The following is an 18382-nucleotide window of genomic DNA, read 5'->3' on the forward strand; positions in this document are numbered from 1 at the left end:
GTTAAAACCCTTTGCAAGAGGCTGGGTGGTAGCTCATCACATAGCACACATGTTATCATGCACATAGACTCAAGTTCAAGCCCCCAAAGAATCTTGATGAGTGATGGAGTCTCTCCCCGCCCACCCCTCTCATTAGTGATTTACAAAATTACAAGATAACAAGGGTGTAATACCACACAGTTCCTACCACCAGAGTTCTGTATCCCTATTATCTCCATTGGAAACTATAGTAGTTCTCTCAAGGTTACAGATACAGGTTGACTATTATTTCTATAACTATCTGTCCCTATATATTTTTGCCCATTTTTTCCTATGGTACTGCCTTCTCTTCCTTTTGAAGTCACACCCACACTTGTTATTACTCCCTAATGTTTTTCCTTTTTTCTTCTTTTCTGTCTGGGTCCTGATGGAATTGGAGTTCAGAGCCCTCTGGTCATCTTCTCCAACTTTTCTCCCCCTTTGATAGTGTGGGTCAAAATTCTTTTTTTGATCCATACCCATAGCCTGTTTCTGTCTCTCCCTAGTGGGTGGGGGTAGGACTCTGGAGAGTTGAGGTTCCAGGAAGCATTGGTGAGATCATTTGCCCAGGGAGTTTAGGATGGAATCATAGTAGCATCTGCAACTTGGTGGCTGTAAGATGGGAAGCAGGACAAAATGTTTAATAAATAGGAGCCAGAAAGTAGGAATAGAGCAGGTGAAAATGGAGATTTTATGGTGGAGAGATGCTAGAAAGTCTATTATAGGTTTGTTCCTAGGTTCCTAGGGGCCCATGACTTTAGTAATTTTCTGTTTGATCTTGATAGCTAACGTCGAGGTGTTAAATGGTGTCAGTGTTGAGAATAGAACTAGAAAACTGAATCAGGACAGCGAGTAGTTCCCAAAAGTGAAGAAAATATATAAATACAATTAACTGTTTACTCCATCTTTTCTTTCCTTTTTCTTTCTTTTTCTTTTTTTCTTTCTTTCTTTTTTTTTTGCTTCTAGGGTAATCCCTGGGGCTCAGTGCCTGCACTACTCCAGGAGACCATTTTTCCCTTTTTGTTGCCCTTGTTGTTGTTGTTGTTGGATAGGACAGAGAGAAATCAAGAGAGGAGGGAAAGACGGGGAGAGAAAGACACCTGAAGACCTGCTTCACTACTCGTCAACCGCTACCCCATCAATTTGACCCAGGGCCTGTGCATGTTTATATTCATCACAAGAGCCTGTGTAACCTCCAAGTCCCTGTTAGTGTGAGCTCAAAGTCCATGGCCACAGCAGCAAACATTCTAAGTTATACTCATTTCTGGACCAGAGTAGACTGATCCAGTCTCCCTCCAGAAAGTGGGGAAGCCCCCACCTTTGCTACTTTATAGTGAGGGCAAGGCCCTGGAGTGACCCTTGAAAAGGCTAATGATGATGCTTTTGATGGAAGTGACCAATGGTAGTGGAGAGAGGGGTCTATTAGATGTCTAGCCCCATTGTATCTATGGGGGAAATTCTAGGATTCCCTGACTTGGGCCCCATGTGATGGGATAACCTGGTAGTGACCAAAAAGGCCATCAGTCTCTTGGCATTTTCCAGCTTTTGTAGTCCCTTCTTTATCTGATGAACTTTGACTTTTTCCTCAGTTGTCAAAACATTGAGTGTCTTTTTTTTTTTTTTTTTTGTCCAAACTAGTATTAGGTTTTTGGAGTCTGGCTGCAGGTTGGAGAGGAAATACACCAAGGATTTTAGTGGAGTCTATATTAACCTCTCAAATTATACGGCATTTACTTGATGATGATGATTCTCCTTCTCCTCCTCCTCCTCCTCCTCCTCCTCCTCCTTCTTCTTCTTCTTCTTTTTTTTTTTTTTTTTACCAGAACACTGCTCAGCTCTGTCTTATTGTGGTGCGGGGGATCGAACCTGGGACTTTGGAGCTCAGGCGTTTGAGTCTCTTTGCATAACTGTTATGCTATCTACCCTACACCCACTTGATGACTGACTATCTTTTTCCTTCTCTGTCTCTTCATCTACCAAAAAGGGTAAAAAAAAAAAAAAAAAAAAAAAAAAAGGCTGCTAGGAGTTGTGAAGTCATTGTGCAGTTAGGCATTGAGCTCCAGCAATAACACTGGTGGCAAAAAACAAACAAACAAAAAAACACAGAAACTTAAAAATAAATGCTTCTTAACCAAAGCAACAAGTTCTAACACATTTAAATATCACAGCAATGTGTATATGATATTTAAAGATCAGCAACAACTTCATGTGGTATGAAAATGTGGTATGTGATTTCCATTGCTATCAAAATTATATGTAGTGTGATTCTACTTTAGTTTTATGCCAGCACTCATAATTGAAGGAAGTGATAAAATTTCACTTAGAAAACAGTGAAAATAAAACTGATTTGTTTTCTCCCCTTTCCATATTTTCTGGAATCCTCTCCAGTAATTGACTGTGAGATCAGATTAAGAACATTGGTGGGAAGGTTTTGTTAGTGTACTGGGATGATTCAATTGAGGCTAAAGCATTTGACTTTCAAATATAGTCACCAGATGAAATAAGGAATTACACCTGTGAGTTTTTATTGCTAGTGAGTGACTTTAAAAAGAAACCATAAAATCTATCAATGCAGAATCTCCAGATGATCTCAGTGTTGCATCTGTGATTAATGCTGTGTCCTTTTTCTATATGGGGACCCATTTGCTAGTATAAATTGACTTGTAATTAACATAAAATTAGTGTTTTATGTAGTTTCTGTCAATGTTGGTTGGTTTTGCTTCTGTGTTTTTTTTTTTTTTTTAACTTTTAATTCTTCCGCAGGATTCGGAAACTTCAGATACGAAATATCCCGCCTCACTTACAGTGGGAGGTAAGAATTTAAAATTATGATTTCAATATATCGGTCTATGGTTAGTTTTTCTCCTTCCCTCAGCTCTGGGATGTGCTATATATAAAGTCATTCTTTCTACAGTCTCTGCTTTTACTTTTATTTTTGTTTTTATTTTTTTATGGCAGTGTATTTTTAAAAACCCTGCTCTTTGAGTTGTTACAGAAAACTTGTAATGGATCCTCAAGTAAATGAGTAATCTTCGTCACTCAGTTCCACCAAACAGAATCTTGTTTGAGATCTTTCTGATGAGCCTGCAATTTTTATCCAAAATATAAATTTCCTCCCTTGGGAATTTTTTAAGGCAAATACTACTGCTCAAACTTTTGTTTTTAGGTGTTACTGCCCTTTGTTCAGGTAGTGGCACTGTCAGTGATTGCATGAAAACACAAAACAGTTTAGCACAGTTAAATTAAAAAAATATGCCAGCGTTTTCAAAACACAATGATGGTGATATTATGGTGAGAATTTGAGACACCAATAGTTAAAGAGATAAAATGTCTGCTGATATTCTAAACAATGAAAGTTCTTAAAACCTACCTTTGAGATGGCCATGCAAGGAAAAAAAAAAAAAAAAAAAGTGGTGGTGGGAATTGTGTGGAGTTGTACTCCTCTTATCCAATGGTTTGTCCATGTTTCCTTTTTTTATAAATCAAAAAAAAAAAGAAAAAAGTTAGCTTTTATTTAATTTTTTTTTGTCTGTGGCTAGCTTTTATGTTTTTAAATGTAAAAACACAAAGTAACTAGTATTATGTTTTTCATATTACTCTTCTAAAATGATATTTGATAAGGGTGGGGGAGATAGCATAATGTTTATAAAACAGATTCTCATACCTGAGGCTCTGAGGTTCCATGTTCAATTTCATAAGCCAGAGCTGAGCAGTGCTCTCGGGGGGAAGGGGGATCATTAAAATGATATTTGATTAGGTCTTGAATTGTTCTGTGGTGAGAAATGTTATACATGCACAAACTACTGTATTTTACTGTTGATTGTAAACCATTAATCCCCCCAGTAAAGAAATAAATATTTGATGAGTCATTAAGCTTGAACCTTCACCAGCATGCAAAACATGGTTAAAAGATTTGAGTTTAAGGAAGTTGCTTTGACGTCTGATTCTCCACAGTCCCATTTGGTAACAAATCATTTAAGCTCAGAATATTTTACAGGGTGTCTTTCCCCTTGCCTTTCTAGCTTCCTAGAGTGAATGAGACCACAGCACTAAAACTTCCTTTACTGTGGTGGTGGCCAAGCACAGACCTACGTCAGGTGCATGGCAAAGCTGCACATTATCCGAGTGAACCATTTTGCTTTCTTTTTAGATTAATATCGTCGAAATCCTCTTTCCCATACGAACTGACTCTTTGGTTTATGCTGAGTATTTTTCAGATTATTTAATGTATAGAAAGAATGATATCATGTGGTAACAGCAAGCTCAGTAATTGTGCATCCCAAATCAAATGTTGTGGTACCAAAATTATTGATTTAATTTTCTTATTTGAGCATGGGCTGTGCTAAATACAATTTTTTTCCCTCTAGGGAACTTTTTTTTTTTTTTTTTTGGTTGTTGCCTCCAGGGTTATTGTTGGGGCTCAGTGCCTGCACTATGAATCCACTGCTCCTGGAGGTCATTTTTTTCCCCTTTTGTTGTCCTTGTTTATTGTTGTGGTGGTTTATTATTGTTGTTGTGATTACTGTCTTGTTGTTGGATAGGACAGAGAGAAATGGAAAGAGGCGGGAAAGACAGAGAGGTAGAGATAAAGATAGACATCTGCAGACCGACTTCACCGCCTGTGAAGTGAACCCTCTGCAGGTTCCTCTGAAGGAACCCTAGAACCGGGATCCTTAAGGTAGTCCTTTCGCTTCATGCCATGTACGCTTAACCCTTAACCTACCGGGCTGGGCCAGGCCACTCCCCTCCCCCCAAGCTCTTATCAGTGTAATGGTAGCTTTCAGTAAGATATTAAATTGGAGCAACCAATTCTAAGTGAATTATTTTGAATACTAGTATAAGAGTTACAGGCAAGTGACAGTTTCCTCTTAATTCATTCAATTTATATGCCTTGCTACAATGAATTTAGGTCATTGTATCTTTGGCAGCTTCTCTAGCTGTTAGGTGCTTGCACTCTCCCTTGTTCTAAGTAAAATTCAGTCTAACTCATGAGACTACATTTTTATTTGCCTTATCTAACTTTTTCTTAACTTTTGCATTTCATTTTACCCTCTATACCCCTTTAAGGTATATAATGGCCACATTATCTCATTTTCAGTTGGGTATAAATGTGGACATACAGGATTCAAAGAATTCAAAAACACATACTGGATTATAAGAAGTTCAGAACTAGACTTTGATACTGTTATCTTTGACCCTCCTTAACATTTTTAATGATTATTTTTGTTAATCAGTATTTCAAATTTATTGACAGCTTGTTAGGAGGATGAGCTGTTGAGGTGTTTTTATAATACTGGAGTAGTTTTTATAACATTTTATTTACATATACTAAGTATGTTGCTTTCTCCTTCCATAGCCTTATTTTAGACAGTGATAGTGTTGCACCTATTGGTTTGTACTTGCCTAGGGAAGGATTAGGCATTGAATTTACTGACTAATCTTGGAGTCACTGAAAAGTGCAATGACCAGAAATTAGTGCCTGCAGTTTTGGTGCAACAGAAATATGTAGCACTACAGTACTTTCGCCTAAAGAAATGGTTTGATTAGACTCAATTCTAAATCGAATTTACAAGAAATATAAACAGTAGAGATACAATTTAAATGGCATCATAAAGAAACAGCTCTCGGGTGGGGGTAGATAGCATAATGGTTATGCAAAGAGACTCTCATGCCTGAGGCTCCAGAGTCCCAAGTTCAACCCCCTGCACCACCATAAGCCAGAGCTGAGCAGTGCTTTGGTTAAGTCTAGAGTGTGGGACATTACAGAGGATAGACAGGACTGTTTTAGCAACCAAATAATCTAAGGAAGGGGAAGGGGAAGGGGAAGGGGAGGGGTAAAGGGGCTAGGAAGAGAGCATAATAGTTATGCAAGAGTCTCATACCTGAGTTTCTGATAATCTTGGGTTCAGTCCCTAACACCAGCATAAGACAGAGCTGAGTAGCTGAGTAACTCAACCCCCCCCCCAAAAAAAAAAGCCTATAAAATAAGACTTAAGGGGATAATAAAAAGTATGTCCATTAAGTTTTTTAATAACTTAATAATTGTAGAAATATGTAATAACTATAAATACATAAAATATAACTAAATTGTTCTTTGAAGAGGCATGTGATATCTAGAAAAGTCTTCAGAATTATTACAGGTAGTCTCTAGGGTTAGAGTTTTCTCAGCTCAACTATTAGCTAGTTGTTAATCTAGTTATTTATCCCTAACGAGGCTTTTTAAAAAATGCTGAGCCGTGTTTCATTTTCCTTCCTCCTCCTTATCCCTTTCTTTCTGCCCCCCCCCCCCCCAAGCACCACTCAGTTCTGGTTTACAGTGGTGCAGGGAATTGAACCTGGGACTTCAGAGTCTCAGGCATGAGAGTCTCTTAGCAAAAGCACGTTGCTATCCCCCCCTCCACCTGATCCCCGGTTCTAACATGGGGACATACGCTAGTGGCCACTTCATTGAATGACTGAACCTAAAAATACAGGTGCTAGATAAGAGTTCTCACTATGATGATTTGATATATAATTTTGGGGGCCTGGTAATGCTGCTACCACTGACCTCTATGGCGTTTTATATCAAATCATTAAATAGGTACAAGCTGTCCTTCAGATAGCAGGGGCGGGGAAAAAACCTGTAAGATTTTTGCATACTACAGCTGTTAAAATGGCTCTTGGCACATATGAATGTACAATAGTGCTTTGGCAGTATGTGAACAACAATGAATATACCTCTTTTCCACCTTCAGTTCCTGTGCTTATCTGATTTGGGTCCAATCTTGAGCACAGAAAGCACTGGGTGTTTCACCAAGTGAATTTAGTGTGAAGAACCTTATAGATAGATACCAGAGGGCTGGAAGAGTGAAACAGGGAGCCCAGGCAGTGGTGCACCTGGTTAAATGCACACATTACAGTGTGCAAGTACCTGGGTTCAAGCCCTTGGTCCCCTGGAGGGGGAAAGCTTCATGAGTGGTGAAACAGGGCTGCAGATGTCTCTCTGTCTCTCTCCCTCTTAATCTCCCTCTCCCCTCTCAATTTCTCTGTCTCTGTCCAATAATAGATAAATAAAAAGATTGAATAAAAGATAAAAGAAAAAAAATCTAAAGAGTGAACTAGGCATTCATCAGTGGTAATTGCAGAAAGCAGCTGTCAGGGTGAGACTAAGTGAGAAAGAAAGTCAAAGGAAAGAGGTTAAGGTTGACAACTTAGGAACTTGGAGGAAGATCACCCCGAGTAACTGAAATTGTAAGCGATGCTTCTTGACTGTTGCTAGAGCTGAAACCCACTGCTGATAGAATGCTGCTGCCAGGAATAGCTGATAACAGCTAAGACCGTGCCCCTTCAGCTCCACATCTGCCTTTCCATGCTTCCTCTAGTGCCTTTTACTGGCAGAAAATACCAGGGAACAAACAGTACAGACCCAGTCCCAACCTCAACCCCAGTGGAAGGGTAACTTGGAAAAAATGGAGAATTTAATAACCAGCCCAAAATTGTCACCCAAAAATTCTTTCAGCTAGTGGTCTTATAAGACATTTTCTGTGACGTCACCAAAGAGGTGACAGAATCTGGGGCCATGGCAGAAACACATCCTGTGGGATGACAATGTTCTCTGTGTTTTATATAATCTGTAACTGTATTGTTAATTGTTTCTTTACACTGTGGTAGCTTCTTATTATATCTATATCAAGTTGTCTGGATAGTGCATCTTGTACATTTTGTGTCTCATGCAGACATTAAACGATTTCTAGTCGTTTGGTTTTGAATGACGATAAGCACTCCTGGATATTGGATTAGCTATATATTTTACTCTTCAGTGTTGATGACAGATAAGGATATGGGGGAACTTGTTTTATGAAGAAGAAGGAGAAGGGTTTGTTTATATCCCCAGATATGTGGAATATGTGGAATATAGGAGAGAGCTAGAACACACCTTTTCTTTTTCTTTTTCTTTCTTTTTTTTTTTTTTTTTGCCTCCAGGGTTATTGCTGGGGCTCAGTGCCTGCACCACGAACCCACTGCGCCTGGAGGCCATTTTTTCACTTTTGTTACCCTTGTTGTTTTACTATTGCTGTGGCTATTATTATCCTTGTTATTGATGTTGTTGTTGTTGGATAGGACAAAGAGAAATGGAGAGAGGAAGGGAAGACGGGGGAGAGAGATAGACACCTGCAGACCTGCTTCACCACTTGCAGAGCATCCCCTCTGCAGGTGGGGAGAAGGGACTCGAACCCAGGTCCTTGTGCATGCTTACTATTTTTCTATGACTCTTAAAAGACCAGATAAATATTAACAGTATTAAAAGAATTACATTTACTCCAGAGAAATGCAAGACCTATTAATTATACAAATGAAGTATCTAAAGAAAAGGACATGGTCCAGGAGGTGGCGCAGTGATAAGGCTTTGAACTCTTAAGCATGTGGTCCTGAGTTCGATCCCGGCAGCACATGTGCCAGAGTGATGACTGGTTCTTTCTCTCTCCTCCTGTCTTTCTCATTAATAAATAAATAAAATCTTAAAAAAAAAAAAAGGACAAGTGCACTGGGTAAAGAGTATGTGGTGCAAAGCGCAAGGACCAGCATAAGGATCCCGGTTCCAGCCTCCAGCTCTCCACTGCAGGGGAGTCCCTCCTCTCTCTGTCCTCTGCTTAACCCACTGTGCTACCACCTGACTCCCCACTGTTAACCTTTTCTGATGTATGACATTCTCCCAAGAGTGAAGTGGTATCTCATTGCTGTCTTTATTTGCATTTCTCTGACAATCAGAGACTTGGAGCATTTTTTCATGTGTTTCTCAGCCTTTTGGATCTCTGTTGTGGTGAATATTCTGTCCATATCCTCTCCCCATTTTTGGATGGGGTCATTTATTTTTTTTTTGTTTGGGTAGTGTTTTCATTTTCTATGCAGAAGCTTTTTAATTTGATGTAGTCCCATTGGCTTATTTTTATTTTAGTCTTCTTTGTAATTGAGTTCGTTTCATTGAAGATGTCTTTAAGATTGTCTCCTGAGTCCTGATGGAACTGGAATTCAGAACCCTCTGGGAGGGTTTTACACCTCTGGGAGTATGCACCAACATTCTTTGAGGTGCAGAAGGTGAAAAGTCTGGCTTCTGTAATTAATTCCCTGCTGAAGCATGGGCATTGGCAATTTGATCTATCCCCACCAGCCTGTTTCTGTTTTTCCCTAGTGTGGGGATATAGGGCTCTGGAGAGGTGAGGTTCTGGGACACACTGGTGAAATCAACTGCCCAGGGAGTGCAGGATGGAATCATAGTAGCATCCACAACGTGGGAGCTGGAATACAGTAAAATATAAAGGAGGACAAAATGTTTAATGAATAGGAACCATAAAGTAGGAATAGAGCAAATGAGAATCCAGATTTTAGAGTGGATAAAAGCTAGGAGGTCAGGTATTTTTAGGGGCCCATGACTGGTGATTTTTACTGGAGCTTGATAGCTAGCATGCATGTGGACTAAAAGTACTGTCTGGGTAGATGGTGTCAGCATTGAGAATAGGACTAGAAAAGCTGGATTAGGGCAGAGAAAGCTCCCAGATGTGAGGAAAATATATAAAACAACTAACTCTTAACCACACTGATCTCACTCAGGGCCCATATCTGTTCATATTTGGCACAGGAACCTGTATAACTTCCAAGTCTCTGTTAGTCTGTGTTCAGTTAATGATCACAGCTGGGAACATTCTAGGCTGCACTCATTTCAGGACCAGAACAGGCTGACCCAGTCTCTATTTAGAGTGGGGCAGTCCTTCCCATTGGTAGTTGAGAGTGAGGGTACAGTCTTGAAGAAGCCTACAAGAGGGCTTCTGATGATGTTACTGATGGAAGTGACCAGTGATGGTGGAGAGAGGGATCTGTTGGGAGTTCTAGGTCCATGGTGTCTATCGGGGAGAGAAAGACACCTTCAGACCTGCTTAACCGCCTGTGAAGCCCCGGGCTCAAACCGGGATCCCTACTCTCCGGTCCTTGTGCTTTGTGCCACCTGCACTTAACCTGCTGCACTACTGCCCCACTCCCTCAAATTACTTTTATTTAGCTTTATGTACTTCATGTTGGCTGGGTTTTCTCCATTTAAACTCCTCCAGGAAAGCAGTGACTTCAGACATGAGTTTCCAACTTCCTGCTATGTTTTTCATACTGTGAATGTGATTGAAGATAACTCTTATAACGAAGCTGGGAGGCTCTTGGATCATAAGAGGTTTCCAGCAGTTTATGCTGGTGACATTGATGATGTAACACCCACAGCAGGGGGCTCACAGCTGCTGCTCCTGTAGATCCCTGGAGAAGAATGTAAGGCCTGAAGGAGGAATTGGATGGTTTTTGACAGTAACTGACTCTTAAACATGACCATCTTTCTCTTCCTCCTTTTTGGATTGCCCTGTATCAGTTACTGTATCAACTAACCGTATCAGTTAATTGTAGGACAATTAAATGGTCGGCCCTTCCTTCCATCCTTCCATCTAACCTTCCTTCCTTCCCTCCTCCCTCCCTCCCTCCCAACCATTATACTATCTCCCAGCCCCTTAATTTATTTTTTAATAAATAATCCATTTAATTTTAGTTTTACATAGAGACAGAGCAGAAAGGGAGAATAAATGAGACCTAAGCACAAAAGCTTCCTTCAGTGCAGTGGGGACTAGGCTGGACCTTGGATGGTGTGTATGGCAAAGCAGTGCACTCTCCAAGTGACCACTTTTCACCAACCTATTGATTACGTTTTTTTATAAAAGGTTTATTTTATTTATTTTGGCGGTGGGGGAGAGGGAGAGGGAAGAGGAGAATATCGGTATCATTCTGGCATGTAATAATACTGGTACTGAATTCAGGACTAAATGCTTACATATGCAGAATTCTTTTTTAAACCAATGTTTTATTTTAATATTTCACTTATTTTAATGAGATACAGATGGAATAGGAGTGAAAGAGAAACCAGTGCTGTGTAGCTGTGGTTTATGGTGGTTCTGGGGATTGAACCTGAGAACTCAGAATGTCAAGCGTGAAAGTCTTTTGAATAATCATTATACTGTCTCCCTAGTCCCTTCAGCACCCTAAATGGTTTTCACAGAAGGCTTTCTTTCAGACATCAGTTATAAGTCCGTGTGGTACAGGAGGTGGTGCAGTGGCTAGAGCTTTGGACTTGAAAGCATGTGGTCCTGAGATTGGTTTCTAGCATTGCATGTGACAAAGTGATGGTCTGGTTTTCTCTCCAATCATGAGCTAATGAATGAATAAAATGTAAAGCAGCAATCTTAACACACAACAAAAAATATGTAAATCTGAGTTTTGATAGTGTCTTGAATATTTTCTCTCTTCCAACTGACTCAGTTGACATGTCCTGCTGTGGTGCATGTGATTGGCTGTGTGTGTGTGTGTGTGTGTGTGTGTGTGTGTGTGTGTGTGTGTGTGTTTTAGTTAGGTACTATGTCAGCCATAGAGTGATTTTTAGGTCATTTTTAAGTTAAGTGAAAATGCTTAAGCTAGTAAGTATTTCTTAAAAATTCTGACGTAGTTCGGCTAAAGGATGTGATTTTACTTGCATTTGCAAGCATTGCTTAGGAAGACTGGGTCACCCTATTTATCATGGTCCCAGAGATTGAAGTATTGGTTTGGCAGGAGTGGTGCTATGCTTTGAAGAGGTTCTGTTGACTGCATGATGCTTCTTACTGTGCATGACCCTGCAGGAGCAGAACAAGGCTAAAGCAAGCTGAGACTTGATAAAGTAAAAGAGACCACAGTACTGAAGATTCCTTCGATGTGGGGGGCTGAGCTTGGACTTGAGCTGTGCATATTAGGTAAAGCAGCATTTTTTTTTTTTAAAACAGGCTACATTTATTAATATGAGGGAACCAGGAAGAGAGAACCAGAATGTCACTCTGGCACATACAATTTTGGGAATTGAATTCAGGGCCTCATTCAGGCTTACAGGCTTTATCCACTGCACCATTTCCCGGGCTGCCTTCCAGACTATTTTTAAAGCTGTTCTAATGGCACGAAAAATTTGTTTGGCATGCTGCCAGAAATAAAAGTACATTAGTTTTCTGTTGTTGCTGTTATAAATTACCACAAACTTGTTGATTTAGAATAACATCTTTATTCTTGACAGTTGTTGAAATCTGGAGATGAAACCCACCTCAGGGCTAAAGTCACGATATGGTAGGGCTGATTTTCTTCTCTATGCTCTAGAAGAGAAACTGCTTATTCTCTTTTTTCATCTTCTCCAGGCTGCCTGTGTCCATCCATGACTTGTGTATCTCTCTCTCTCTCTCTCAAATGCATCAGTGTCTATTGTCATATGACCTCCTTACTGACACCCACTCTTGTGCCTTTTATTTTTTATTTTTTTATTTTATTTTTATTTTTTTCTCCTCCAGGGTTATTGCTGGGCTCGGTGCCTGCACCATGAATCCACGGCTCCTGGAGGCCATTTTTTCCCCCTTTTTGTTGCCCTAGTTGTTGCAGCCTCGTTGCGGTTATTATTGCCATTGTTGACGTTGCTTTGTTGTTGGATAGAACAGAGAGAAATGGAGAGAGGAGGGAAAGACAGAGAGGGGGAGAGAAAGATAGACACCTGCAGACCTGCTTCACCGCCTGTGAAGGACTCCCTTGCAGGTGGGGAGCCGGGGGCTTGAACTGGGATCCTTACGCCAGTCCCTGCAATTTGTGCCACATGCGCTTAACCCACCGCGCTACCACCCAACTCCCTCAAACCACTTTTTAAAGCGGGGAAGCAATTACAGAAGCCAGACCTTCTACCCTCTGCAACCCTCAACGACCCTGGGTCCATGCTCCCAGAGGGCTAGAGAATGGGAAAGCTACCATGGGAGGGGTGGGTTATGGGGATTGGGTGGTGGGAATTGTGTGGAGTTGTACCCCTCCTACCTTATGTTTTTGTTCACTAATCCTTTCTTAAATAAAAAATTAAAAAAATATATATTTTATTTTGTGTGTTTATTACTATAGCACTGCTCAGCTCTAGCTTTTGATGATGCAGGGGATTGAACCTGGGACTTATTATCTTTATTTTAGTGAGATATCAGAACATTGCTCAGCTCTGGTTTATGATAGTGCTTGAAATTGAACCCGACACTTCAGAGTCAGTCATTAAAGTCTTTTACATAATCATTCTATCTCCTTAAACCTTGTGTCCCTTTTATAATGACTCTTTTGGTTTTAGATCTACTTAGATTATTGACAATAATCTCTCTCTCTCTCTTAAAGAATTTATTTATTCATGAGAAAAATAGGAGAGAAAGAACCAGACATCACTCTGGTACGTGTGCTCCAGGGATTGAATTTGGAACATTATGGTCAAGAACCCAGTACTTTATTCACTGTACCACCTCCCAGACCACTTGAGAATAATCTGTCTCAAAACTCTTATTTTTGAATCAGGCCAGCAAATCTCTTTCACCATATGGGGCATTCACTAGTTTCAGGGATTAGGAAGAAGATAACACAGAGACCATTAGTTAGCCCACCACAATGTAGTAGTCCATTTTTCAAATATAAAATAAGCCATCATGCCACTACCCTGAGATTGGGGACCCTAACTAAAAGTTAATACATTAAGAGTAAGATCTTTAAAGCCTGGAGGGATCTCTATGCAGAATGTTTTGCCATTTTTCACAATGAAGATAGCGTTGCTATCAGATAACAGGGAAGGGAAAGAAATTTTTTGTGTAAGGTCTGTTAATGACTTATCCCTTTTGAAACATAAAAGACAGTTATCGTCCAATATCAGATTTGAGATGGCTCCAGTATCTTATCTCAGACTTGACCTTAATCAGTGGACAGATTGGTGACATACTGGGCCCAGAGCAATATTTATTTACCTATTTTAGAGAAAGACCTTTATTAACCGCACAAGGACTACTCTCTGAAATCCATTCAATGCATTTTTTTTCCTTTGACTGAGTTGCTGAACCAATCCCAACCCTGTCTCTGCTTTTGTTTTTATAAGCTTTCCTTGAACTTACTTGGGTCCCTTTTTATTATTATTATTTTTTGAGTCCCTTTTTAGTGCTAGAACTGAGTTTGCTGCATGGAACACTTCTGTAACTAACCAGGTCAGTTTCACTGGACTCCCCACACAAATGGATTCTTTCTTGCTCTGATTTTCACTAATATTTTCAGTGGTTTGCTTATGCTCTGCTTAAATCAGAATAAATGATTTCATAGAGTATGGGACAGAGACAATGGGGTGTCACTTCTGTGTCTGAACATCAAACAGGTTCCGGAGTGAAGGAGTTGGGACAGTAGCTTTGAATGCAGCAACTTACTAGTTTAGATACTCTATCTTCTACATAGCCGATCCTTTGTTTTTCGGCCACACCTGGATTAGGTGTCTTACGTTTTTCTTCATATGTAGCAGTACAGAAGTACTTTAAATTTTAATTGCCTCTGACCTGTGTCTGTTCCTTACCTGACCCTAAACTTTGGGCGTAGACCATGTCTGCTCTGTGGTGTTATAAAAAAGAACAGTTCCTGGTGGGGACTGTTGGTCAGTATTTACACACTGAAAATCTCCACTCTGTAATAGATCATTACTCTTACTTTGTTTTATTTTTAGCAGAGCACCGCTCAGCTCTTGGGTATGGTGTTGTTGGAGATGGAACCTGGGACCTTGGGGCTGCAGGCGTGAACAATGTTTTGCATAAACTAATGCTGTCCCCCAGGCCTGCAATAGACTTTAAACTCATTCACTGTTGATCAGGGAGGTTGGCTTAGGGCTAGAAACAGATTTACATTTATGAGGTCTTAAGTTTGATCTTTATATGTCACATACAAGCAAGAATATTGTCCTGCTGTTCTGTGTATGTGTATTTGTGTATCTCTATCACCCAATTTATAAGCCTTTTAAATATAGTTTACTAGGTGGGGATGGGGCACTGGATATATAGGTGTAAGAAAATAAAATGTAAAATCAGAGGACTGTTCAGCTCTGGTTTATGGTGGCACAGGGGATTGAACCAGGAACTTTGGAGTATCAGGCATGAGTTTTTTTTTTTTTTTTTTTCTTTTGTTACCAGGGTTATCGCTGGGGCTTGGTGTCTGCTATGAATCTACAGCTCCTGGTGGCCATTCCACCCTTCCTCCTCTTTTCTATTAGATAGAACAGAGAGAAATTGAGAGGGGAGGGGGCCATAGATAGATAGATAGATAGATAGATACCTGCAGATCTGCCTCAGTGCTCATGAAGCCACCCCTCCCCCCACAGGTGGAGCGTGTGGGCTCGAGCCTGAGTCCTTGCACATTGTAATGTGTGCACTCAACCATGTGGCCACTGGCCAGAGAGACTTTTTGCATAGCCATTATGCTATTCCACCTGCCCTCCATTAAGTTTTACTGAGGTAGAAATTAATCACTGACTTTAAAAATGTTCTGTTTATATCTTTTGCTTCTACACACACACACACACACACACAGTTTCTTTTGCTTTGCTGTTTTTTTTTTTAACTGTGCAATTATACCACTCTAGGCAGCCAATTTTTTTTCTTTCTCTTCCCTACCTCCTTCCTTCATCCCTCCCTCTCTCACTTTCTTCCTTCACCACTGTGGTTGTTGCTGTAGCTTTGTGCCTACATGACATGGCCGTCCCCTTCTCGTGTGTGTGTGTGTGTGTGTGTGTGTGTGTGTAATTGCCACTAGGGCTATCACTGGGGCTCAGTGCCTGCATGAGTCCACTGTTCACAGTGGCCAGTTTTGCTTTTAACAAGTATTTTATTTTATTGTAATGATATATGGAGGGACACACACACACACACACACACACAGAGGGAGAGAGAGAGAGAGAGAGAGACCAGAGAACTGCCCAACTGCTTATGGTGGTGCTGGGAATAGAACCTGAGACTTTAAAGTTTCAGGCATGAAAGTCTTTGCATAACCGGTATGCTGTCACTTTTGCCCTACTTTTTTTTTTAAAAATAGGATAGAAGTTGAGAGGGAAGGGACGGATGAATACAGACTCACAGACTTGCTTCATCCTTTATGAAGCTTCCCCCCTGAGAGGGGGTCAAGGGCATGAATCCACGTCCTTTTGCTTGATAACACGTGTTCTCAGCTGGGTGACTGGGTGCACTACTGTCCAGTCCCCCGAACCCCCCCCCCCCCCGCCTTTTTTCTGGTAGAGAGGGAGACGCCTATAGCAGCGCCCTACTGCTCATGGAAGCAGATGGGGACCAGGGATCTGAACCCAGGTTCTCATGTATGGTGACATGTGTTCTCTGCTGGGTGTCCCTCCTCCCAACCATGAGGTTCTCCCCCCCTCCCCCCTTAATTTCAGATAGAGAAACAGAGTGGGAAAAGGGAGGGAGGGAGAGGGTGAAATAAAAAGACACCACATCACCTCTCATGAAGCTTCTTCCCCTGGTTCATGTGGCACCAGGGTTTCAAGCCAGGATGCTTTTGCATGGTAAAGTATGTACTCTACCAGGAATTTGGTGGTGGTGGTGGTGGTGGTGGTGGTGGTGTGTGTCAAATGGAGTCTGAGTGTAAGTTATGTTGCACTCGTCGCTAGCTAGGAACAAATTGCCTTAAGAAAATTGTCTTGAGGTATTTTATCTTGCTTTGGTTATTTTAATATTTCAGGGTTTATTTGGTAGTTGTTAGACTTTGGTCACCTCCAGAGCTTCACTGCTCTGGGCTGACTTTTTTTTTTTTTTTTTCCTTTTTCTTTCCTTTTTTGTTTTTCTGCTGCCAGGACTTTGCTGGAGCATTCTGCCTTCAAAATTCCACTGCTCCTGGCATATTTATTTTGATGAGTAGCAGAAGGAGAGACATCGTATCACTGCTTCGTTACGTATAAAGCTTCCCCTTGGTGCGCTGCTGTTGTATCCTCCAGCATTATAAAGTGTTGCATTCAACTGTGTGTGTTATCATATATGTATATATGCAAGCTTCAGTCATTAGTGCTGAAGAAATGAGTCACAAAGAAAATTGGGGCTTCTATGACAATTATTCAGCAGATTATACGCTAATATCCTTCTCTTGGGGGCTGAGCAGTAGTGCAGCAGGTTAAGCGCACATGGTGTGAAGTGCAAAGATCGTCTTAAGGATCCAGGTTCGAGCCCCCTGCTCCCCACCTTCAGGGAGGTTGCTTCACAAGCGGTGAAGCAGGTCTACAGGAGTCTTATCTTTCTCTTCTCCTGTCTGTCTTCCATCTCTCTCTCGATTTCTCTCTGTCCTATCTAACAACCGCAATAACAAGGGCAACAAAATGGAAAAAATGGCTTTAGGAGTAGTGGATTCATAGTGCAGGCACCGAGCCCCAGCGATAACCCTAGAGGCAAAAAAGGGGGGGGGGGATCCCTCTCTCATTATGATGGATCAGTGTTAAGCTCTTATATTTTTTTAAAAGTATTTTATTTATTTTATTTTATTTTTTTATTTTTTATTTTTTTCGCTGTGCCAGAATATTTATTTCAAAGCTACTTTGATGGTGGCCAGGTGGCGGCGCACCTCAGGCCTCAGCGCCAGGACCCAGGGGCGCGAGCTGGGACGCAGGTCTTTCTTCCTCTTCCCTCTCATTTCTGTCTCCACCAAGTAAAGATCTCGTTATTCGTTGTTGCCTGCGTGGTTGTAGTCTTGTTGTGGCTATTGCTGTTGTTGTTGTTGTCGTGCCGTTGGATAGGACAGAGAGACATAGAGAGAGGAGGGGGAGAGACAGACACCGCCTGGGAAGCGACGCCCCGGCGGGCGCGCTCAGTCCTTCTTGAACTTGCAGTTGATGTAGGGCACCCAGTCCAGCACCAGCCGCCAGTTGGTGGCCCAGACCAGCCCCACGGCGCCCGCCGCCGCCCACACGCCGGCCGTGGGGACCCAGTTCTGGGCCAGTTGCCGGTACCGCGGCCCCAGGAAGCGGGTCAGCATGGCGGCCTTCCTGGGTCTATTTATTTTATTTTTGAGAGAGAGATGGCAGAGAAAAACACAGAGAAACACCAGAGCACTGCTCAGCTCTGGCATATGGTGGTGCGGGGGGTTGAACCTGGGACCTCAGGCATGACAAGTCTCTTTGCTTGCTATCTTACCACCATGCTATCTACCCCTCGCCCAAGCTCTTATAATTTATACCTTATTTTATAATTAGTAAATTCTTATAATTTATAATTTATCAATATTTCTCTGCTCTCTTGTTTTCAGCCAGAGTATTGCTTGGCTTTTGCTATTGGGTGTGCAGGGGATTGAACCTGGGATCTCTCAGATGCTGCTGGTGTGTTTTCTCTCCAACCATGTTCTTCTTTTTCAGCCAATCTATTGCTCACCTACCCTTAAGTAGGTTCTGTGCACTTCTCAATATCCTAGTCTGTTTTTACACCACTGGAATTGCTCAGCTGAACAAATATTTCTAATTTCATATAATCATTTCTTT

At 41.3% G+C, this 18382-nt stretch overlaps 2 protein-coding genes across 2 annotated transcripts in view; one reads left to right on the forward strand and one right to left on the reverse strand.

Moving 5' to 3' along the window:
• The window catches only part of LOC103114303 (cytochrome b-c1 complex subunit 10-like), a 530783-nt gene extending 512881 nt beyond the window's left edge, over positions 1 to 17902 (reverse strand). Inside the window, exon 1 of the mRNA XM_060196101.1 lies at positions 17688 to 17902. Coding sequence (XP_060052084.1) covers positions 17716 to 17883 — 168 coding nt within the window. The 5' untranslated portion in view covers positions 17884 to 17902 and the 3' untranslated portion in view covers positions 17688 to 17715. The remainder of the gene's footprint in view (positions 1 to 17687) is intronic.
• Positions 1 to 18382, forward strand: part of IGF2BP3 (insulin like growth factor 2 mRNA binding protein 3) — a 164412-nt gene that overhangs the window by 65069 nt on the left and 80961 nt on the right. Inside the window, exon 3 of the mRNA XM_007523954.2 lies at positions 2782 to 2830. Within this exon, the coding sequence (XP_007524016.1) occupies positions 2782 to 2830 (49 nt within the window). The remainder of the gene's footprint in view (positions 1 to 2781; positions 2831 to 18382) is intronic.

This window comes from Erinaceus europaeus, chromosome 8 (assembly GCF_950295315.1).
Source record: "Erinaceus europaeus chromosome 8, mEriEur2.1, whole genome shotgun sequence".
NCBI classification, from domain to species: Eukaryota; Metazoa; Chordata; class Mammalia; order Eulipotyphla; family Erinaceidae; genus Erinaceus; species Erinaceus europaeus.